Genomic DNA, 24,431 nt, shown 5'->3' with positions numbered 1-24,431 from the left:
TTAATTAGTTAGATGGGTATTATTACTTGTGTTAGGGTTACGGGTGGGTTCAGTGTGGCATCGCAATGTCAAATGTCACCCCCCCCCCCCCCCCACGGGGAGCACAGGGACCCCAAATCCTCCCCATTTTCATCCTTCCCACGCCGGCAGGGTGGAACATCCCGTTCTGCATCCCTCACCCTCATCCAACACCCCCCACCCCGCTTCAGATAAATGCATCGATCCTGAAAAATAAACAATAGCCAAAAAAAGGGCAATTTTGACTACCTGGTTTTCGGGAGCCTCGGGTGGTTCCTCCCCGGCTCAGCCAGGGTTATCCCGGTCCTCGATCAGAGCAGGGTCAGACCTCGAAGCCCCAGCAGAGATTAGACACTGAAGGAGGGGGAGGAGGAGGCGGTGGGAGCAGAACTAATCCCTTCTCGCCCTCGCCACCCTCCCGTAAATCCAGCCTGGCCTCCAGGACTGCAGGATCCCGGGAGCAAGGAGGCTTTGGGGGATCGACCTGGCTTGATCCCACCAGGACCCCACCTCTCCCTGACAGCATCCTCACCCTCTGCTACACCCGATGCTTCCAAGTCAGCAGCAGCTCTTTGGGGCAACTCACCTTGCTCTCCCTCTGCTCTGAAGGCTGGGAGCAGGGAGGGTGGGTTGGTGACGCATTGGTGACCTGCTCCCCTTCCTCACTCCACCATCTCAGCTGCATCCAAAGGCGATGCCAACTTCCAGATGGGCAGTGATCCTCACTTCTTTGGGATTCTGGAAACCTCTGCAGGGAAAGCAACCGGCTCCGGCAGTGCTCCCCCACATACAAAACATCAGCAACTCCTCCAACAACGACCCCGATGGGAATATCCACAGGGAAGAGCTCGGCACCTCCCCAAACTCCCCCAGAGAAGGAGAAGGATGTGTGGAAGCCTCTGTACGTGTTTGTTTGATTTTATTAGGACCGACACATTCATCGTATGTCACAACGTCACCGATGGATGAGCTCCAGGAAATAAAACCCACCGGCCCCGGCGGCTGCGCGCGGGGCTGGACCAGGAACACGCTGAAAAGGCATAAATGCGTCCTCCCCCACCCCCTCCCACTCCCTCCCCCTCCCCACCTTCCCCTTCTCACAGCTTTGATTGTATCCATAAGCAATGGGGTCGACAACAAAACAAATAAAAATAATCATTGTTTTTTCCCAGCTGCCAGGTTGTTCTCACAGAGTTTTGGAACTCCATAAAAAAAAAAAAAAACCAAAACAAAACAAAAAAAAAAACCCAAAAAAAGGAAACCGAAAGGAGAAGAAGAAAAGACAAAAAAAGGGTAAAAAGTGAAAATAGAAATAATAAAAAACCAAAATTAATAGAATCAAAAGAAAAAAAAACAAAGGGAAATGATAAAGAAGTTTAAAAAAACAAACAAAAAAGACAAGATAGAAAGAAGATTAAAAAAAAGAAAAAACAGGAATAGAGAAAAAAGAAAAAGAAGAGAAAATTGAGAGAAATAAGAGAAGAAAATGATTTTAAAAAGACAGTAAAGAGAAAAATAGGGAAAAATTAATGAGGAAAACAAATAAAGAAAAAATAAAAAAGCCAGGAATTACTTTAATGTTAAAAAATAAAATAAAATAAAATAAAAGCAGATATGGCAACACTACTAAGGATGTGGAATACATCACAGAACCCAAAGTCTTTGCAGGCAACACTGTTTGGAGAGAGGAGAACACTCGATGGTGAAAAAAGTGAAGTTCTAAATTATATACAAGATATCTAAGGGTGGCTTTGAAAAACAGTCCCCGGGCCGGGAGCTGGGGTTTCCCTCGCCGTTATCTATTGCTTATTGAGTCAGATCCCGAGTAACACTTAGAGACGGATGCATCCAAACGAGACACCGTGGAATAAAGGAAAGACCAAACCCTCAGTTCTGGTATGAAAACGCTGTGTGTACGAGCTTGTCCCATGTGGAATGTACCGACAGTCGTCTCGTGGGCCGGGCGCTCCTCCTGGCCACGCCGCTCCGGCCGGAGCCGGGCCCGGCGCGTGGGGAGCGCCCCGCCAGCCTCGGCGCGCCCCGAAACGCGCTTCCAGGCGGAAAAGTCCCGTGTGCCCGGATGTGAACGGACAGGATCCGAGTGAGATGGAAAATGGGGCGGAAAGCCCTGATCCTTATGAAGGATGAGACTCAGTTGTTAAATTTTAAGGGGTATCCGATGGCTTTTTCCAGGCACTCTACCAAAGAGCCAGCAGACAGAAAATCCCTCTCCACTTCCACAAATTTGATGTAGATGGATTTGGGTGAGACGCCGGGCTCTACGACGCAGTTCTGAGATAAAAAGGCGTTGATCCCGACCCAATCTTTGCTGAAGGTTTTGGTGTTTGCCTGGAAGTGTAAAAACAGGCACTGCTGGAGAGTCCGGACCTCGGCAATGCCGAGGTAACAGTAGATAATCCGGGCAGATTCCATATCCACCCGAAGGGAGGCCTGTGGCGAGGGGACCTCGAGCTCCCCTGGAGTCTCATTGCCGGGGTCGGGTGCCCGGTGCTCGGCCAGAGGGGAGGGGAGCTTCTCGTGGCACTCCTCATATCCAATGGCGTACAGGCCAGGGCTTTTTGGGATCCCTCCTGGTAATAAATACTGCACCACGTTCCCTCCAGTGGGTTTGGAGTGAGCGATGGGAATCCAGTCGATCTCCATGTGCAGCTCCAAGCATCTGGCTTCGCTGATGGTGATCTCCAGGAATTTGTAATAAACGTTTTTCCAGTTCATTTTCTGTACTCGGGTCATGATCACCCGACCCTCCGGTTTTTCCGAGTTGAAATATTCCCGGAGCCGCTTGCCCAGGGGCACCTGGGAGCTGATCTCTGCGTAGTGGTAACGGATATCCTCCTTCCAGCGGGTGTTGTACCCAATGCCGAAAATGGCCAGTTTGTTAGAAAGGTGGAGCCTGGAGAAGTCCGTCCAGCTCTGAAACAGCTCCCACTTCAACTGGACCGACTCCAAGATTTGCATAATGTTCTGCATGACGTCACGCTTCCTGGAAATTAAGAAACAGGGAGAGAAGGATAAAGGCATCTGAGCTGAAAAACTTTCCCAGTGAATGCACCAACATTCAGAAAATTTGAATCCCATCAGCTTTCTTGCCTGACTTTTCTTACTACTATATATATTTTTGGGGCAGTTTATGGGTTCCAACAACGCCCTGATGGAGAATTTTAAATTAATCTTGACAAAACAAAAACACACCCAACCCCAACTCCTCTCGATATCAAAGCATCTCCAAGGAAGCATGTATCTGGCACTGCTGAATAAATACACATTTAACTACTGGGTCATTCTTTACAATCCTGGGCTTTAGTCAGCAAGTGGTCCATGAGCTGCATCCCAAACTCAGAACTGACACTCAAAACGCTTCTGCCTTGTTGTTATCCCCAAATTAATGCCAGCAAAGGGGACTGTAATTGTAAAAATCCCAATGGAAGCACAAAGCCACTCCCAAGAGCTCTGTAATGGTGCTGGGGTGGAAACACAGCTCAAGGGACCAAACCCCTGGAGCAGAAGATGCTCCCAAACACACCCCGGATGCTGCGGGATGGACAGCAGCAATCCCTCCAGATAGCCATGAAAGAAATCCCCATGCTCCCAAAAATGTGTTTTCACTCCCAGCAGCAAGGTTTCAGAGAGGGGTTTACATCAGGAGAGAGCATCTGCCTGCACCTGCAGCGAGCTGGAACAGCTTCCTCCAGGATAAATGAGACCATTAGGGTGTAATTAGCTGGTAGGGAGAACTCCTAATTTGGGAAGTTATTGTCCTATAATCAAACCCGTAGAATATATTGCAACTTGTTTGCTAATGGAGAAACCTGTCTTGGTCCAACAAATGGGATGTAAAAGATCTTTCCATGCAACTCTCCTTCCTTTATCTGTTGTGCCATATCTGGAAAGCTGAACTGTGGAGGCCACTGCACTCCCAGGAGGATTTTTTTTCCTTCCACATCCTACCAGGAGCACATGTACCAAGTGACACAGGTTTTCTTCTGCAGGGCACACGCAAATTTCCCTCCTCCTGCAGGTTCCTCAAGATTACTTGAACTCTCTAAAACCAGCTCTTCCCAACAGCTTCCCAATGGAATCCAGCACCAGACTGGTGAGGGACATGAAGGCCTCTAAGAGCAGACATGACACCCCACAACCAAGGCTGACTCTGGCAGATGCATACCTGCCCAATAAATCCCTATGGGGAGCAGGTATTTTTCCTGCTATTTTTCCTTACATACATCATAATGTATGTAAGGGTTCAAAGAAAACTGGACTGGGAGCTGCAGAGCCTTCCTTTGGTGCTGGAGAGGCCCCACTTCAGAGCCTTTCACCCCAAAAAACCTTTTACAGGTCTAACTACAAGGCATGTGATTCTGGCAAGGTTCTCCAGCTGCTGCGTGTCCTGCAGGTGATGGAGGCCTCTGTGCTCAGGACAGAGCTCTGGTTTGACATATGATGGTGGGTGCACACCTCTGCAAACCTCACCTGTGCTGTCCAAGCCCCCCCAGGTGTTTCTGAGCATCCAGGTTGGGACAGCTCCCTCCTCACAGTGACACCGGCACCGCATCCATCACCACCTCATCAATCTCACCTGCCTTGTAGCACCAACCATGTCAGAAGTTCCCTGAAAAGACCTTCAAAGGCATTTTGGAAAGTACATTTCCTCCACAACTGGAGTGTTATCAAGTTTCTAGAGCACTGAGGAGGGACAGGCTAGACAAGCAGAGCCCACGGGTTCTTAAAAACACTGATTCCATCAGCACTGAAGTTCTGTTTCTTACTGCAAGTTATTCCTGAGGCGTCAGTTCCACTACCTGGCAGCAACAGAGAGAAATCCCAGACAAGAAGGATGTGTGTTTACCCCAAATCAATTTCCATTTACTCAAACAGTGTGGAAAACTGATTTAAAGATTCCCTGATGCTTTGCCATGCTTGGAAAGTATCTTTTTGAGGCTTCTGGAAGTGCAAGTTTACCTTCCGGGCACAAGGGGGTAGGACAGCCAAGGGGACAGGGCAGCGCTGGAGCACAGCTCGGTGTCTCAGCACTGGCACACACGCTCGGCTCCTGCCAGCAGCTGAGCTCCAGTTTTTCCCTTCCCAAAGCAAAGACAGGAGAGCACGACGTGGGCAGGTTTTCATTCAACAGCTGAGGAGCAGAGTGAGGAACTGAAAGCAAAGCCCCCACCTTTATTAAGTGCACTATAAATACCCTGCTCAGTTTAGCTCAGCACAACCCAGAGCCCGAGCTCGGCTGCATTAGTCACTGCAACTGCTCCTGCAGGGAATGGGAATCACTGCATGAGAGCAGAGCTTCATCAGCAGACTGAGAAGGGCTTTCCACAGGGAACTCACTGCTTCCAGCACAGAGGAAAACAGGGAAAGACAAATTTTAAGGAGTTTTGCTTTTCAGGTTTAGCATCTTGCTTTTGCCAGGACCTGACTTGGCTGAGCTGTGCATTCCCAGATTGTATCTAGGATCGATGACTTAGCCAAAGGTAAGTTTGCAGCAGTAAAAATTACTATTATTTAATTATTTATTCATTCCAAATGTAATTTTCATTCATTCAACAATTTAAAATTATTTATTAAACATGTACTTATGTATTTACTTTATGTGTATTGTTATATGATTCATTTTTCAGGAGGACGGTGGGAGCTGAGCAGAGTGTTTAACCTGTTGTGTGTCTCAGGACAATCTCACTTTTCAGCTGCAGAAGGTGCCCTAGAGCTGGATTTTCCCTCATCATCAAACCATCACCTCCCTGCTGGAGTCTGGGACCTGCATTTCTTCCTTCTTGGAAGCTTTTGCAATTCAAATGAGGAAAGACTTGAGACAAGAGTAGGCGCAAATTTGTTCTAAGGCGCTGTTTCCAAACCAGGCAGACTTCAAAGGGCCCAGAACAGCTGCTTGCAGTGAAGATCCAAAAGCTTTCTCTAGTTCATCTTCCCAAAACCGGCAGTGAACCAAACCACTTCTCAAAGTCTCTAAGTATTTCACTTTTCAAAACAGCTTACTTGGAGACAAGAGCCAAAGGCAGGCAACAGCAGAGCCGACATGGGGAAGGAGCATCCTGATGGAGGATGGGACATGGACACAGGTTACCTACTGCCCTTTGCTTCCCATACTGCCAAAAATAAAGTGAAAGGTGGGAAGTCCCTGTGTGTCACAGACTCAGAGCACTTTGGCCTGCAAGGGACCTGAAAAGCTCATCTCATTCCCATCCCTGCCATGGACAGGGACACCTTCCCCTAGGCCAGGTTGATCCAAGCCCGTCCAGCCTGGCCTTGGACACTTCCAGGGATCCAGGACCTCCCCACCCTCACAGAGAGGAATTCTTTCCCAATATCCCATCTAACCCTCTGGCAGTGGGAAGCCATTCCCTGTGTCCTGTCCCTCCATCCCTTGTCCCAGGTCTCTCCCCAGCTCTCCTGGAGCCCCTTTAGGCACTGGCAGGGGCTCTAAGCTCTCCCTTAAGCCTTCTCTCCTCCAGGTAAATACTCCCAGCTTTCCCAGCCTAACTCCAGAGCAGAGGGGCTCTGGCCTCTGCAGCACCTTTACCATGTCCCCCTAGAGGAGCCCATGGCTCTCTCTGTGTCACTCGGAGAGACACTGCCTGAGTGGGGGCAGCTGTGCTGTCCCACATTGTTGGGAAGTCCAGAGGAGATGGAATATCTGCCCTCTGACAGCCAGGCAGGTCATACACATGCTGAAACTAAAAGCTATCCAGAGGATGCCCCCACTAAATCCCTAAAGCTGCAATTGGCCTTTTTTCCTCCCAGATTTATAACTTGCTTTTCCCCAGCCCTTTCAGTGTTTTGGGGCTCTGTTACACCTTATCCCTCAGCATGGGCAGCAGGGCAGGGGGGGATTGCAGGGGGGGATTCTGCCCCTCTGCCCCCCCAGGTGAGACCCCACCTGCAGAGCTGCCTCCAGCTCAGGGCTCCCAGCACAGGGAGGAGCTGGAGCTGCTGGAGCCAGTCCAGAGGAGGCCACGGAGATGCTCCAAGGGCTGGAGCCCCTCAGCTCTGGAGCCAGGCTGGGAGAGCTGGGGGTGCTCACCTGGAGAGGAGAAGGCTCTGGGGAAAGCTGGGGAGGGACTTGGGACAGTGGATAGAGTGACAGGACACAGGGAATGCCATCCCACTTCCAGAGGGCAGGGACGGATGGGATATTGGGAAATAATTCTTCACTGTGAGGGTGGGCAGGCCCTGGCACAGGGTGTCCAGAGAGGATCCCTGGAAGTGTCCAAGGCCAGGCTTGACAGGGCTTGGAGCAGCCTGGGACAGTGGAAGGTGTCCCTGCCCATGGCAGAGGGTTGGAATGAGATGAGCTTTAAAGTTCCTTCCAACTCAAACCATTCTAGACTTCTGTTTCTCTATGTCCAAAAGCACACCACAAGTTTCATTCAAGGATTTGAATGATTTCTGGAGACAATTTCTGCTGCAAATCTGGCCTTCACCAAGAAGGCAGATGAACTCAACTTTGAACTAGGCTATCTGCATTTTTAAATGCCGTGCAAAGAGGTGAAAGAGCTTGACAACTATTTATCTACTGTGGCTTTTAGATGAAATTTTATTTTTTTAAGATAATAAATAAATACCCAGCTTATCTTTGTATCAGCCGTGCATCTTCTGACTGCTTTTAACCTACTGAGTCAGAGTTTACAAGTTCCTTCTCCTCACACACAAGGGGAAAAGCAGCTTTCAGCAAATCTTTGCGTTGGAAAACGCTCTGTGCTTCCACTCTGCACGTAGGATGAGTTTATCGCTGGCACGCTTCACAAAATGCCCCAGAGTTCAGAGACTCCACTGCATTTTAGAGGGAATTGGGGGGGGGGGAAATGAGCATAAAACTCTGAAAGGTCTCATCTACCAAAATCTAATTCAGCTGTTCGTGTACACATTAAAACTTGGAAGAGATTCACGTGGTCCAAGCCTTCACCTTAGAAAATTCAGGATTATTTGCTATGGAGCTCCTTAAAGGTAAAATTACTCCAGAACAGCACGAAGAAACTGTTCAAAGTGGCAGTAACAAAGTTTATACTGAGAAAAGCTGTTTTTCTCCAGGTTGTCCCTGAGTTGTTAAAATTAATTTGCTCCATGTGAAGAAAAGAAGTCACCTTTGGCTATGTGAATATCCACCTGAAGTGAGGAGTCTGCCAAAGGTACACCACTGCTACGGAAGCTTCTCGTTAATTATTTTTATTTTTAAAATATTTTTATTTTCTTAAGTTATTCTATTTTAAATCTATTTCTCTTTTTACTTATTTATATTTATGTTAAAGTCTTTAGAGAATTTTTTTTCACTGACTTACAGTACAAAGACTCTGTCTTACATGACTCATCAGGGATGTTCTGTTGCTGTTCCCAGTGCTGGTGACCTCCTACCCTACAGCAGCTGATTTTCTACCATGGAAAATCCCAGTAACACTAAAACCCACTGGTGTGGGAGCTCCTGTGTGGAACCCCAAAGGATCTGTGAGCCTGGGCTCACTCCCACTGCAGACAGACCCACAACCACCCCTGAGGGCTGGCAGAAAGCAGCCCTGGACAGAGTCAATACAGCACAATTCCTTTCATTTTTGGGAATGCTCTGTGTTATTGTTGGAGAGGCAAGGCAGAGTCGCATGCTCAAAGCATTCAAAAGGCTCCAGTGTTTGTTAGATTAAACCCAGCCAAAAGGTTACCAATAAGGTCTGGAAAGTTATAAAAATGAAATTCAGAGATTCCCAAGCTTTGGCATGCCTTCCCACCAAGGAAGGGAGCTGGTCTTGTGGATTCTATCTGTGGTTTAAGGCCTCACACCCATGTAGTAAGTCTTGCTTTGTCTGCTGAATGGCAAAGCCAAGGAGAAACAAGAGTTGTGAAGCTTTTCAGCTGTTCTGAGGTAATGGGAATAATGCATAAAGCAGATTCAACTGTATGAATAGTCTTGCACAATGTATTTATAATTATAAACAGAAGTTTCAAATATCCTCCCCTCCTGCACATTATCCCCAGGGAAATACATTCCAGGGTAAAACATTCATAAATTACTTACTGCGTGTCTTCTGAAGATTCCTGTTTTATCTTTAATGTTCTTTTTGTGGTAGGCATTTCATCTGAAAGGTAAAATTCCAACACATAATTACATTTTAAATAATGTTCTTAGGGTTTCTTTTTTGAAAGAGGTTGATAAAAGAGGTTGAAATTAAATAAAAAATGGCTTCCTAAGCCAGGCAGTGTGCTGGAGTTCTGAATGAGACAGCTCCAGCTCCTACACCCTCTGTAATTGATTGAGTTTTTCTTTAACTTGGAAGAGATATGGTCAGTTAAGATCTGAATTTCTCTCTGCAAGTGCAAAACCATTCATGGACAAGGCTCCAATCCCTCCTATTAAATCACACATTGACAGAATTGCAAACTACATTGTTTCAAGGAAAAAAAAAAAAGAAAAAGCAATTCTGCTTCTAATGGCACATTTCAAGAGGAAGCAGCAGCAGAACTACATCTGTGTTCAATTCAGACTTTGTGTGCCAAGTGCTTTGCTCACAACTTCTGAGCGTGAAGGGCACCGTCAGCCCAAGCGCACGCAAATGTCCCCGAAACTGGTGACAAACCAGGAGATCCCAGCTTGACTCACCATAACAAGCCACACCAGACAGAATTAGCCATCATTTACATACGTTTTGTAACGTTTTCTTCTCCCCACTGTTTCTCTCCCACATATTTCTGACTTTTAAATCCCCCAGGGAAGGAGTCTGAGGAACTGGAATGTGGTTAACAGCCAACTTGCAAATTTTAACATTAAACTGCGATCTAAGGCTCTTTCAAAGCATCCTGACTCACCAGTCCCCCAAACACAGATGTGTACAGATACCCAACTGCATATCCCCTCCCTATTTCATCCTATAAATGGGGAAAAAAAGCCTTTATAAAATTCACCCTCTTCACCTGCATCTCCATTGGATCTGATCAACTTAAAGCTTCTGCTGCAAAAAAAAACCCTGCTCAGGCAAGGGAGGAACACACACCCATAAGAGGAGTAGCTTGAGAGAAATATGCCTCAAGAATCCCACTTCTTCCCAGAAGTGCTCAGATTGGAGTGCGTTTTCTATCAGGGATGTGGTACCCTGATCTGTTTAAAAAAGTTCCAAAAGCCATGAGCAACAATTAAACCTCCAAATTAATTTAAAAATTGACTTTTAGGCAGAGACAGAAATAATTCAGGCAAGAAAAGCACATGGAAGAGTTTGGTTTAGGTCTCAAACATCAAGTGTGAACTTGCTTGCTATTTTTTCATTTAGAAAAGGCCACACCTCTGGATATAAATATATTTAATATCAATATATCAAGGTAAATAAGAAAGAGCAACATTTTTTTACAGTTGTTGGTGTTGTCAGCAGCAGGCTGAAGTCCTGTTCACAATTTAAGCAAATGGTGTCTGAATGGCAACACCCAGGTACCACTGGAAGCGAAAATATCTCCTGAATCCCATGAGGGAAAGTAAAACTGGGAGTGAAAGGACAGACGGGGATGGTATCACCTCTGCTGTTTCTGGGCAAACAGCCCTTCTTTCCTCCAGTCCTGATCCATGGTTTGCTTTTGATTAATTGAGGAATTTCTGTCCCTTTTCTCCCCAAGGATGTGTTTAGCATCACGAGTACGTTCTGTCCGAGAGGTGAAAGCTGGTACAGAGCTAAGTGTGTGCCAGGCAGCCAGGAGCACAGGTGAAACCCAAGGAGGGAGATGTGCCAAGATGGGATTTCTTACCCAATTCCTGCTCGCCAGTCTGGTAGCAGTGAAGATCCTGACTGTGGTTTCCCCAGTCCTCCTGAGAGTACTCCTCCATCGTGCTGCCGTCCGACTCCAGCTCCTGGTACAAACCACTGCTGTTGATGAGGACGGGCTGGCAGGGCTGGGAGTCCCATCCTCCCTGCCCAAACACCTGCTCCAGCTGTTCAAACGTGTAGCTGCTTTTCCTCTTGCCAACGCCGTGCTCCTTCACGCGGCTGTAGCACCTGCGGAGGGTCTGAGAGAGAGAAGCAGCTCAGCCAGGGTGTGGGGTTGGACGAGCACACAGGCACTCACACACAGCCACACAGAGTTTAGGGCTTTGGGGGTTATTTCTGTTGGTCATATTTGCCCCATGCTCATGAGCAATGCTCCCAAATTAATCTACACCCACCAGGAAGCATCATATATATCCGACATTCCTGCTTAGCGTTAACATCTATGACACAGGACAAGTTGTGTAGCAGCTACAGATTCCTCAGATTTAACTTGGGTAATTTATTCTTTTTCTCACTTAAAAAAAAAAAAAATCCCCAGATCTCCTATGGATGCAGGGAAAAAATAAAATCAAAATACCAAGAGCCCCCCAGTCAGAGACACCAATCAGCCAGGAAATGCACACCTACTATGAGGAGGAGAAAGCAGAGCTGGTGTTGTGCCCACAGCTTGAAGAGGGGAAAGCAGGGAGGAGAGAGAAAGGAAAACAAAGATTTCCCCCAAAAGCAAAGACAGTCCAACCTTCCTTACTCTGGTAAGAAGACACAAGGTACAAAATGGATATGCCTAAGCTATTCAGCTAGGAAAATATTTATTACTTACATATTTTTGCATTCCTTACTAACTCACTCTGTCTCTTGTGAAGCTGCTGAAATTTAAAAGAGGTCAAATCAATAATGCTCCCAGTTCCCAGACTTTGATATCAAGCATCATGTAAGTAACAGCACTGAGGTGGCTTGGTATGAGCAGTCTCTCAAACAGAGCTGGGGCAGAACCTCCCACACAGATGTCAAAGCCTCACCCAGTTCTGGTGATCCCTTTGACATCCCACATCAAGGGCTAAGCCACTTCATTGCTGCTGGATAAGCCTATGGTTCCATCCATGTTTTCCCCCTACTCTGGAGCAAAAGACAACATCTGGGGGTAAAAAAACGAAAGCTTTCTACACAACCCTCAATGTGGTTTTAATTCTACCACTGCTCTGATTTTGAAAGACAGTGATATGCCCCAGGTTTTCTGGGTCTTGGCTATTTTTTCAGATTGGTGAACTGCTAGAAAACATTAACATTTTTTAAAAAAAATTAAATGTATCAGATTGCTGAGGTTCTAACTTGAGTGGCAAAGCTGTCTCCAGAAATCAAGAGAGGCATTAATTTTGGAAGGACTAATCCTGCTCCCTTGCTTTCTGCAGGAGAACTGTAATGGACACATCAGTACAAAAACTACTTGGTTTTTTTCCCCCCAAAGAAAGGAACTTTTAAAACTCCAGAAAGCTGGAACCTACCTAATGCTCCTCATACACTGGTTTAACAGCATCAGCAGCAAAGGGATACATTTCTAACCAGTTTCCTCCTGAGATTCAGAGCCCTGGGGGCAGAAGCAAAACCGCTAAGCAGCAAGTCAGTATTACCCTGCTGTTTTAAACAAAAACACACGAAAACAACACAAAATAAAAAAATAACCCATATAAACACACAGGCAACAACAGGCATGAGTTATTCCACGGTTTAAGGTGGAACCCTTCCCACTTTTGCCATAACTACCTCAAGATAAACAGGTAGATCCTCTTTGGATGGACACCAGCAGACTTTAACTTTCTGTCTGTGAGCAGGGTGGAAAACAACCTGCTATGGCAACCTAGAACCAAAACCCAGCCTAGAAACCTGTTGGTATTTGCTGGTGCACAGAGGGTTCCCTCAGGCTAAGGTATAGATACATTTGGTTGTTAGAATTCAGCTTTCTCACTCCAATTACTCTCCTTTCAGCTCAAATCTCACTGAACAATAAGGGCAAAGTCATTTCACTCCCAGACTCTAAAATCCACCCAAGTTAGATTTTTAAAAATGTATTTTCCATGCTCAGTTCTTGTACCTGGGCCAGCTTACCCATAGGAGTTAAACATGAATTTAGAGCCTCCAGCTGAATTTATTAGCAGCCTTCAAGTGAAACAAACTGTTTCCAAAGCATCCCTACACTTGGCCAAGCCCTCTGGGAATGCCCCACGCCCTCAGCCACTCTATTTTCACACCCTATTTTCAGCATGTGCTTCAAACATCTCCCCGCACCAATGGGGTTATGGAGGATCCCACACTAGGTTGTAGCCTAGTAGTAATTAATTATTTCAGTCAGGCTGCAATCTGGCTTATTTTACTATCAAAATAATTTAGCAGCAAGTCAATGCAGACAAGTAGAAAAACTAAAGGGAGCAACACAGGAAGGGGGATGAAAACAAATGAGCAATAGTGTGACTGCTCATCACTCTTAAAGATGAAGATACTTTTGGGGGTACTGCCCAGATGCTCACCTGGTTGTGTTACCTCAGCTTCTGCAAGAAGATAACCTAAAATTTGAAGGAGATAATCTCAAATATAGGGCTTTCCAAAGCACCAAAGGGCCTGTGGCTAAGCAGCTGGTGGCTCCTTGGTCTTGTGTGCTGGAGAATCGAGATTCCTGTTAGCTCTTTCTTCTTGGAGGCTCTCCTCAGTGTCTCCAACAGGCAGTCCCTACAACTTCTCCTGATGTTCCCTCCAAATACCACCTGTCAGCCTTGTTTCATGTAAGCCCTCAGGCTCCTCTTCTTCAGAGAGCCTGGTAAGACCTAAATAATTGCTCAGACTTCAGGGAGCCTGGACATTTTATAATCCTTAACCTTTCTCTCACCATTTTATTCTGATCTCCAAGATCTAAGATCTGTTTTTTTCTTACGCACCTCCTCTACTCCTGCCGGTGTCCCGCTCAACTCCTGCTCCGTGGTTCCTGAAGTGCACATACACAGATTGATACAGATACAGAAAGCAGGAAATTTAGGACAAGTAACTGAAAACAGACCTGATCACTGCCCAGTGACTGCTCAGACTGGAAGAGACCGAGGCTTTTGCTTATTGTTCTGCAACACTGCCTGCAACACGAACACACATTATCCCCGCTTAATTTATAATTAGGAAAACCAAAGGAGGAGACAGTCACAAAGCTCATTGTGGAATTTCTCACCATTTCTAACTCACGAGTCCTCATCTCTACAAGTGAAGCCACCGAAGAACCTGGAGCTCTGCAGGAACTGCAGGATGAGGATGAGAAAAACCTTTAGGAAGGCTGCAGACATAGTTCTCCTCCCAGCAAAAAAATAAGATGAGGGAGAACCAGACCACAGCAAGCTTTTCATATATAACCTGAGGTCATCCAACACGGAATTCCAGATCTCTGATCTGAGACATGCTTTTACTCAGGGAGAAGCCATGGGCTCTACAGAGCAGTTTGGTGGCCTGTGCCTGTGTCCACATTCATCTGTTTAAGTTGGTTCATTTACAGCAGCCTAAAGGGGTCCAGATGTCCCAGAGCACCACCTAGCAAAACACTCAGCTTCAAAGAGGATCTTTTACTTAATGTAGACGAGCTCTCAGCTTTATATCCTGAATTAAGAAGAGCAGTGCCAAACAGCTCCCTCCTTCATCATGCCAGGATACTCACAGGAAACACAAGATGAAACTACACTGGGACAAAAGAAACAGCTTTTGAAGCCTGGAGTGGTTATAGGAGACAGTGAAAGGTATTGAAGCTTCCATTTTTAAGTTTCTGGGAGCAGAAGGTAACAAATCTGTGCAATAACTTCAGCTCATGACCTTTTAGGTTAAAAGCTATGTGCAAGGCAGGAGAACACAAAACTTACATGGGGTATTGCCTCAACAAGCCCCATTTCTGTGGTTTATCAAAAATAAAATGAGAAGAGCAGCACCTCAAACTCTTGGGAGAACCACACACCACTGCAGGAAGGCAGCTGATGACACCAATGCACATCCAGCATGAGGACCCAAATAGGAATACCCCTCTGCAGAACATGAGAGCCCAGCACTCTAGCAGGCTCCCAAGGGCTCAGGGTCAGTCCCAGGAGCTGCCACAGCCCAATCTGCAAAGGCTCCAGCCCCACAGCTGGCTGCACATCTGCCCGAGCACAGCGCTGGGGACACAGCACTGGGGACACGATGGCTGTCACAGTGAATCACTCTCTACATCAAAGAGCAAGGTCTTGGTTGTATCCTGATTTACCCAAACACACAAGGACTTCCTGAAGGATTTGGCTCTAGTACAGAGGAAAAGTGATGGGAATGTGCAGAGGGGAGAAGGGTTGGGGGGAAATATAGACAAGCTGATTGTCTTGATTGAGGTAAGAACAAAGCTCTCTTTGGACCATGAAGAAGCAAAGTCATCCTGGCAGACACAGGGAGGGGGATATCAGTTGAGGCAGGGCAAACACGGGTTTTTGTTAGGGAGAGCTGGAACCGAACAAAAACTCACAGCCACCACTGCCAGTTTCTAAATCACAATTAAATGCAATACAAAAACAAAGCTATTGCCTGGATAGGGATTATTTACAGAAGCTCCACAGCCAATTGCAGAGGTCAGCCCCCATGAGACAGGACTTTGCAAAGAGTGAATGAAGCTGGGGTTTAACAGGCTGTGTCCCCTCGGGGTGAGGAAACCAGTGATGTGTGGTGCTGTGACAACAGACCCCACAGTGCTGCGGGCTCAAATCAGCAACCTGGCAAGATGCCCCACTGGCTGCTGCTATCAGAATGCTGAGGATACTCAGGCCCTCATCAGGGATTTGTTGCTAATTCAACCAGACCCCTAGAGAGAAGACTTCAGCACTGCCTTTAGAAAGTCTGGCAGCTGGGCACCTCTGTCTCTTGATGCTCCTAGTTTTCCTAAACCAGCACTGGATGAGAAGAACAGGAATGAACTTGTTAGAGCTTGAGAAGGCAGAGAAGCACAACCTTCCTCCAGACCCACCAAGCCAATGACTTTGTAAAGAGTTTGGATGTAGTGGGTGGTCCTCCAGATAGAGCTCAGCTTGCAGAGATCACTGAATCACAGAATATCCTGAGCTGGAAGGGACCCACAAGGATCATCCAGTCCAACTCCTGCCCTGCCCAGACACCCCAATCCCACCATGTGTCTGAGGGTGTTGCCCAAATTTTCCTGGAGCTCTTGCAGGGTCAGTGCCATGACCATTCCCCGGGAAGCCTGTGTAGGTACCCAGCCACCCTCTGGGGAAAGAACCTCTTCCTGATATCCAGCCTAAATGGATGAGATGCCTGAGTAAGCTTCAACCTGCTCCTAACACGACCTGTTCAAACATTACTTACTTTGGAGCAATGAAAGCCACATCTGAGTAGGTCACCTTGCCTTCAGAAACAAGCTCATTCCAAAAATCAAACTTGAAGTTGCATGCATCTACTTGTGATCATTGTGATCAGGACAAACATCATTACACTGCTCACAAAACCAGACCTTTAAGGAAAACCCAAACTGCAGCAGCCTGGATGAAAAGAGGTCTGAGATGTACTCAAGAAGCCACGTCTGTGCAAGCCTCGAGAGATCACAGACTCAAATCCCTGCTGGCCCTCACTCTCAAGAGAATGGAGGGAGACCACAAGCCCATCAAGCAGAGGAAGAGCAGCACAAATCATTCCACAGGTGGGAGGGAAAACACTCCTCTCCAAAATGAGCTTCACTGAAGTGGCAGAAAGCATCAGCATGGGCAGCACCACGAGGGAAATGGCTTGTGTCATTCAGAACCCTAAAACACTTGACATCCAACCGTGCCCCAGCCGTGTGTGATCCTGAGGTCTCTAGAGGAAGGTCCACACCACTTCAACTGTGCTGTGAAAATGTTACCAGGGAGACCATCTCGAAATGCATGGGAAACCTGGAATTGGAATACCAAAAGTGACTCAAACCCCAATTTTCTCCACTAGTGAGGAAAGGGTTGGTAACAGGTGAGACCACAGCAGCCCAGAAAGCATTGTCTGCTTGGCCCCCAAATTTACACACTCAGCAAGAGGGAGGTAAGCAGGAATCTGCCCCTGTGACAGCGCTTGAAGCACAGTGCAAGAATCAGGAGGATTTTTAACATCTTCTCAAGTCCTCCATAGTCAGAGAGCACTACAGGAAAAAATTGTGTGTGCCCAATCTAGGATTTAATGTTCACAAATCTCCCTAAATGAGATTTAATGCTCAAGTTTTGCAAATCTGTCCTCCTGCAATGAGTTCCTGACCATCAACTGTTTCTGTCTCAACAAGACAACCTCCCAGCTCCCTCTGGGAATCATTCTGCACCCATGGAACGAGCAGTGGATGGCCCAGGTACACCAGAACGATCAGACCAGATTATTATAGACACACAATATGGCTGCAAGAGCCACTGGGTCATAAAGACACTAGTCCTGCATGTGCAATTCAAACCAGATTCTTACCAGCACAACAGCACTCTGCAAATACCCCATCTGAGAGCAAATCCAAGAGTGTTCATTCCACATGACACTCATATCCCAGAAATGCTCCTCTGCCACAGCCCCACAAAGGATTGAAACAATTAAATCTGCTCTTTGTCACTGAAAGGTTTATTTTTTTCCTGCTATAAATGTCAACAAAAAGTTGCTCCCACCTACCAGAGCACATGAGATCCTCCAGTGAGAAGCTGGGCTGCTGGGAAAGATTCAAGAAATGGCAAGAAACAGCCCAGCCTGGAAAACCCAGCACATCTGAATATATTTAAGCCAAGGGAAGAAAGGGAGGTAACCTGAACACCTACACACATCACAGCCCAGGGAGTTAATGGGATGGGGAGCTGGGAGTGAGATAAACTCAAGATAAAGACACCACATTCAAAAGAAATAGAAACCCAGAATCATGGAACTGGGTTGGAAGTGACCTTAAAGCTCATCTTGCTCCACCTCCTGCCATGGCAGGGACAACTTCCACTATCCCAGATTGCTCCAAGCCCATCCAGCCTGACTTTGGACACTTCCAGGGATGGGGCAGCCACAGCTGCTCTGGGCAACCCATGCCAGGACCTCAGCAGCCTCACAGGGAAGAACTGTTTCCTAATATCCAATCCCTGTCTCTGGGAAGACATTCCCACTTGCTCTGCCACTCCAGGCCCTCCTAGAAAGTCCCTCTCCATCCTTCCTGTCAGCTCAAATCAAAGACAAAGTTGCTTTGAAGGTGGATGGTTGGCTGGTTGGTATGAAATTCACCAAGGCACCATCATTTGACATCTTCAAATCAAAGACACCCACTCCACTCGTCAGACCCGAGGATGGAATTCTGGCTGAAATCTTCTAACGTCCACACTAGATCACAGCAATCATTGCTTCCCAGACAGCTTAGCTGGAGCAGCTTTTCCTGCCTTAAAAAACAACTCCATGCAAGGTTTACAGATTGTTTACAGAGCAGCTAAAACCTCAGGCCCCTTACAAACAAGCCCTGCCATCATCATGTTTGAGTTGCCTAAAGCAAGAAATACCAACAGCCCATAGTCAGGTGTGATTTTCCATCCCTTCCCATTTCATGTGGGTTTGTGGCACTCCCATCTACGATTGTTCTTTCTGAAGCACTGAATCAGCATCTTCAAGGTATTTATTTTCCTTTTGAAAAACAAATTACTTTTGTGGACAGCCACAACCCAGCCAAAACCTCCAGTCACCCATCTGGGGAGAGGAGGAGGTTGCTACACACATAAAAACCCAACAAGAGCAGAACTGGATTGGCTGTGATACTTGGGAATTCCTGCAGTCAGGAGTTCAGATGTGGGAACTGCTTCTCTTCGAATCAATGGGTTGGCATTGACTCTGGGAAAGGCAAAATAAAAGCAGAACTCACATTTCTGCAGTAGCTGAAGAAATGACATTTAAAAATGCCCTGCAATTAGTTTTAACAGCAACTTCTAAGAAGGGATTTGTCTCTGCTGGGGAAAGGCTCTCCAGCTGCACCCTCAGCCAGAGGATTTCCAGCCCTGAAATGCTCTCTCAGCCCAACTGAGCAATGTGCCATCAGGAGGACCAGTCTTTGATTCCACCTTCCATACAGGTGCAAGCAAGAGAAGCAGAAAATCTCCCATGGGTTTAAAAAAAGGCCTAAAACCTGGTATTGAAGAAACAACTGCAGCTCATTGTTTCAAGAACATTCCTTTAAAACAAAACAAGCCTTTACTTCCTGAAAACACCCCTTGACTCACAGAGCTCTGACTGCAGCACCCGAGCTCACCTGCACTTTCCCAGAGCATCCCATCCCTGCAGCCACCTGGGGTGGCTGGAAGAGGATGAATTGACAGAGTTCCAGCACACTGATGGAACATGTTCCATGTACCCCACGGACTGTGATCTCCAAGCTGCGTGGCCTTCACACAACAGCTTCACAGCACAAGGCAAGGGCTCATTTTCCCAGGCTTAAATTCCCAGCAAACCTCCTGCTGCTTGGTTGAAACAGCATCACCCAGTGCAGGGCACAGGATCCCAGCAAGGCTGGAAAGGGTTTGGCCAAATACTCCATCACCTGCCTTAAAATCCCAGCTCTAAGGTCAAACCTGAAAACAAAAAGCTCTGCATGTGCTGCTGTGGGAAGGTGATGAGTTTCAGGATAGAAAACCAGGCTAAATCCTTGCTCAGGAACATAAGGAATAGGAAAGGGCTGGATGGAAAGAACAGAGAGTGTCACTGAACAGGCAAGGATTAAGGACAGAACACGCTTTGAAGGGATGAGGGTGCTATGGCACACAAGACAGCTTTTCTGGGAATGCAACAGGCAGAAATCAAGATGTTCCATTCTTCCTGCAGCTCCCAACTGTGGTGCTACCCAAGCCACAAATCTCAGAGCCACCAAGTCAGACTCAAGGTCTCTTTCCAAAGGAAAAGCTGCTGGAACAGTCACATGTGAATCCCTACATTTGAAACAGAGCCTTCCAGAGCGGCTCCAACCTGACAGCAGCCTCGTTCCAGCTGCTGATGCTGAAAAGCACATGCAGATGGTGAGAGACAGGCAAAAATCTGCATCAGGACCTTTCTGCACACCCTGTTTCAATTAAGAGAGAATGCATCCATGCCATACAACTGGAAAACCCTCTGCTTACAAGCTGACTTGTTCCTTTCCACCTCAACTGGCTGTTGAGAGTCAAGATTTGGCTGTGTCTAGGGAATGCAGATGTTCCCAAGAAAAGCAGTATGGCATCCTCATCTAAAATTCATTTTAAAACCACCAGAACCTGGAATGTTTGAAGCACCATTTATTATCCAGCAGCAAAGTCTCAAGTTTCTGTCGCCTGATGGGCATTAAGTATCCTACAAAATCATGGAAACATTTTGGGTAATAAATGGAACAGTGCAGCCATGTGCTCCTTCATCACCATCTCCCCAGTCCTGTTTTCAGTGTGGAGGATTCCAAAGTGCCTGTGCCTTCCTCTTGTTCCTGCAGCACATGACAGTCCTCCTGCTCCATCTCAGGAGAATCCATGCATGACCCCTCCCCATCCAGGAGTGACTTTTGTTTGTGGTGGACCATTGAAAAGCTGAGCAGCCAACCCTTCCTGGAATCTTACAAGAACTGGGACTTTAGGGTTGGCAACAGCTACCACAACTATCTTGATAATCCCCATAACAAGGTAAATTCTTGACACCCAGGAGAGCTCACAGCTCTCAACAAGGGCTCATTTCCCAGCAATTCCAGGCCAAAACCCACTGAGAGCCCAAAGGCTTTGGAAAAGCCACATTTCTGCTGCTCCAGGTGACTGTGCTGAGGAAGGCCTTCACTGCGGGAGTCAGGATATGCAGAGTTTGGGTGTATGGTGCCAGAGACAGCAGCATTCCAGCAGTTGTTCCTCTCCTGCACATGGCCTGATGAGAGGCCAGGCTGTGCACAGGAACACAGATAACTCCCTTCCAGCTGGGCATTACAGTGTTGAAGGAGAGCCCACTCCGATGTTCTGCAATCTAGAAACATCTAACAGGTCTGTCAGGTGATAAATATCAGCCTTGAGCTCTTTTACTGCTGTTTGATTGGTGGTTTCTTCCAAGCTTGAACATTTCAGGGGCAAAGACGTGTTCAAGCCTCACGCCTGAAGGGAAAGTGGGAGCATCCTCAGCTGCAAGAAGCTCAAAATGCTGGGAGTCACCAAAATGCTACCCAAATCAGCTCCATCCAAATGCAAACAGCCAGCTCTGGGCTGTTCTGACAGCGAGATGACACCTCACAACCTGCCAGCGTGCCCCAAAACTGGGGCTGGGGGCCTCAACAGCATTGACTCCCATCAGAGCCCAACACCATTGGACAAAGCCAGACCACCTCAAGGAACTTTTCTGTCATGCAACTGCCCCTGGCAAAGCTCACAGGTTTACATAAGAGCTGATTCAAGCAACAAGCACCTTGAGAGCCACCATGAAAATTCACAGAATCACCAGGTTGGAAGAGACCTTCAAGATCATCGAGTCCAACCCAGCCCCAACACCTCAACCAAACTCTGGCACCCAGTGCCACATCCAGGCTTTGTTAAACACACCCAGGAATGGTGACTCCACCACCTCCCCAGGCAGCCATTCCAGAACTTTATCACCTTTCTGTGAGAAACTTCTTCTTAATATCCAACCTAAATTTCCCTTGGTGCAGCTTGAGACTGAGTCCTCTGATTCTGTCAGTGCTGCCTGGTGAATGAGGGACTCCATGAGGGTTCACAGTGCAGCAACGTTCCTATCCAAAAATATTTGGGTATGTTCAGTGGAAAAAGGTCCCTGAGCAGCAAATACACAGATATGAGGAAAATACACTCAAACTCCAATAGAAGTTTGGAAGGAGTTTGGAACCCCAAACTCCTATAGAAAGTCAGTTTATCTATTTCCAGGACAGGCTGCTCTAATCACCAGGGATCCAAGTGGAAATCTCTCACTCTCAGACATCCCTGATGCTGCAGCATCCCTTATTCCATGCATTTTGCAAATTAAAAGCAGCCCAGGTGCACACACCTGAACAGCCCCAGCCCAGTTTGGCTAGCAGGTGTTTTTAAGGGATGGGAAGATGAAGGGACAAACAACCAGTCCACTGAGCCCAGCAATAACAACACATTTATTTTTCACTCCAACAGCATTTGAAGTGGCTGCAGGAGCCCAATGGGTCAGGAGAGGAGAAATCAGAGCCAGAGGGAGATCAGAGCATGTAAATCATCCTCCCAAACATCATCCACATTTACAAACTCAAACCCCACAGCGATTTCCACATCATCCAAGTGTCTCCTCTCTGTAAAAGCAGGATGCACAATGTGACTGCTCCCAAACCAGGAACCAAACCCAGCCCTTTTCTCCCAGGGAATGATGGAACTGGAAAGGCCCCTCTGGAAAATAAAGCCCATGGGGCTGTTTATCAATTACTGAAGAGGTCTGTGAAGACACAGCACGTTCCTGTTGAGGCATGGGAGCCATCAGACTCTAGAAAACAACTCCACAGCAAAGGACAGAGCCAGGAGTGCAAGAGCAACCAGAGCCACCCCTTGTTACTGGGGGAACTGGGAGCCCTGTTTTCCCAAGAGGGCTAAAGGGAGCAGCCAGCGCCAGCCCTCACGGACAGAGGATGCTGGAGGACACAGGAGGGGACAGAGCCAACCACAGTGCCCACAACACTTGGGGCCAAAGGGGGACACCCAGGGGAAAGATCCTGCTGGGGCCGTCCCCACGAGGGGACACAAACAACGGGGATGCTGCGTCCCTCCCCACTCAGGACCAGGGGATGCTGCCACAGCCCACCCACACGAGAGGAACTGAACCCACGGGATGCAGTGCCCGTGTCCCAGAGCTGCTGCTGGAGGCTACGGGAGCAAGGGAGGGACCCAGAGGACGTGGCAGCCAGGAGACACCGATGGAGCCGCGGGGAGCCAGGCAGCCGAGCCCGGGAACGGGACACCCTGCACCCGGGGCAAGGGCTGGGCTCATGCTGGGGACAACCCCGCCAGAGCCAGAGAACGCTCCACGAACCTGCAGCACGGAGACCCCGAAAGGCCGAGCCCAGGGGACACAGTGCCCCCAAACCCAGGGCCAAAGCACAGGCTGGCACCCACGGCCAGCGCCAAAGGACGCTCAGGACGGATCCTGAAGGGACTGAACTCCCGGGACACGGTGCCCCAGGAGCAAAGAACGCTCAGGAGAACAGCTCTCCGGGGAAGCGACCCCAGACCGTCCCGGGAGCTCACCCACCCGCGGGCGGGCGGCCGAGCACGGGGACCCTCGGCCCACCCTCCCGTCCCGTCCCGGACCGCGCCGCCGCCCCCCCCGGGTACCTTGATGCGCTCCCGGCACTGGGACGGGGTGCGCTCGTAGCCCAGCTCGGCCAGGGCGCGGGAGACGCGCTCGTACATGGCGGGCCCGGGCGCTTTGCTGCCGAACACGGTGCCCGCACCCTCCAGCTGCTGGTACCGCGCCTCCACCAGCCGCTCATTGCCCCACACCGCGATCAGCGCGTTGGTCTCCGCCGGCGTCCAGGACATCCCGCGGCAGGCGGCGGCCGCGGCGGCGGCGGCGGCGCCGCCGGGCGAGAAGGAGACGGAGGGCGAGGCCCCGCCGCGGGCGCCCAGCGCGGCCCCGCCGGCCGCCGGCCCCGCGCCCAGCGGGGAGGCGCCGCTGGGCGTGGAGGGGTCGGACAGACTGGGGTTGCCGTCGCTGAGCGCGCCCGGTGAGCCCGGCGACAGCACCTCCATCTTGGGGACGCGGAGCGGTGGCTCGGCCGGTGGGAGCTGCGAGGAGCCGCAGGGCGCCGCCATGATGGGGGTGCGCACCGAGCGGGCGGAAGTGACGCGCCGACCGGGGGCGGAACTTCCGGCAGCGCTGGGGCGGGGCGCACCGGGGAGGGGCGGTGCCAGAGGAGGCGGGACTGTGACGCGCAGGGGGCGTTACTGGAGGCGTGGCCATAGATAGAGGGGAGTGAGGCTGGCGGGGCGGGGTTCCGTGGAAGGGGCGTGGTCAAAGGTGGGGCGTGGGGCGGGGCATGGGCGCGGTTATAAAACGGGCGGGCACACGTTTTGCGCGTGAGTGGGCGTGGTCTGTGCGTGGGCGTGGCTCACAGCCGCAGCACGCCCCGAAGTGGGCGTGGCCCCGCGATGGGCGGGGCCCTCACCGGGCAGGGTCCCCTCAGACCCCTCAGGGCGGGGACCCTTCAACCCCTCCCTCCCGTCGCCCGGGTGTGCCTTGGCCCGCGGGCCCCAGATGTGCGGCCGAACGTCCCACACGTGAGGTTTGGCACCCCCAGCCTCGGGGCAGAGCATTCCCATCGCACTGGAGCGCTTCGCCCCGGGCTGGGCACCCCCTGTCCCTGTGGGGAGCACCCCGCAGGTCTGGGCTTCCAGAACTCCCAAAGGCCGTTACTGAGCATCCCCCAAGGACTGAGCCTGAGTCCGGGCGGGCGGGGACCTCCCTTTTCCCACCGCTTGCTGCCCCCGGCCCTGGTGCCTCCGAAAGCCCGGGACCCCAATTAACGGTGACCGTGATTGATGAGCCAGGGCGCAGCTCGTGGGGGCTGGGGGGGACACCCCAGCTGAGCCCCAACTCTTCGTTAAGCCAAGACTAACGAGCATCGGGGAGATTCCACCTCTCCAGACCCCCTCAATA

General features: G+C 49.2%; 1 protein-coding gene across 7 annotated transcripts; it reads right to left on the bottom strand.

Moving 5' to 3' along the window:
• Positions 1-1,160: 1,160 nt before the first annotated feature.
• MSANTD2 (Myb/SANT DNA binding domain containing 2) lies at positions 1,161-23,587 on the bottom strand. 7 transcript variants are annotated; one of them, XM_053996950.1, is made up of 7 exons: positions 13,724-13,907; positions 13,319-13,354; positions 12,299-12,381; positions 11,617-11,662; positions 10,777-11,035; positions 9,065-9,125; positions 1,161-3,022 (listed from the first exon to the last, which is right to left on the bottom strand). In XM_053996950.1, the coding sequence occupies exons 4-7, from the start codon at positions 11,626-11,628 to the stop codon at positions 2,170-2,172; spliced, it is 1,185 nt and encodes a 394-aa protein (XP_053852925.1). In that variant the 5' UTR covers positions 11,629-11,662; positions 12,299-12,381; positions 13,319-13,354; positions 13,724-13,907; the 3' UTR covers positions 1,161-2,169. The 7 variants fall into 7 exon arrangements, 6 of the variants coding, with proteins under 6 accessions (XP_053852925.1, XP_053852926.1, XP_053852924.1 ...); XM_053996951.1 differs by lacking the exon at positions 13,319-13,354 and having other exon boundaries at positions 13,724-13,770; positions 13,843-13,902; XM_053996949.1 differs by lacking the exons at positions 11,617-11,662; positions 12,299-12,381; positions 13,319-13,354; positions 13,724-13,907 and adding an exon at positions 23,108-23,587.
• Between the last annotated feature and the right edge of the window lie 844 nt (positions 23,588-24,431).

The sequence above is a fragment of the Vidua macroura genome, chromosome 22, assembly GCF_024509145.1.
Source record: "Vidua macroura isolate BioBank_ID:100142 chromosome 22, ASM2450914v1, whole genome shotgun sequence".
Lineage (NCBI taxonomy): Eukaryota > Metazoa > Chordata > Aves > Passeriformes > Viduidae > Vidua > Vidua macroura.
This window is presented reverse-complemented; position numbering and strand designations above follow the sequence as displayed.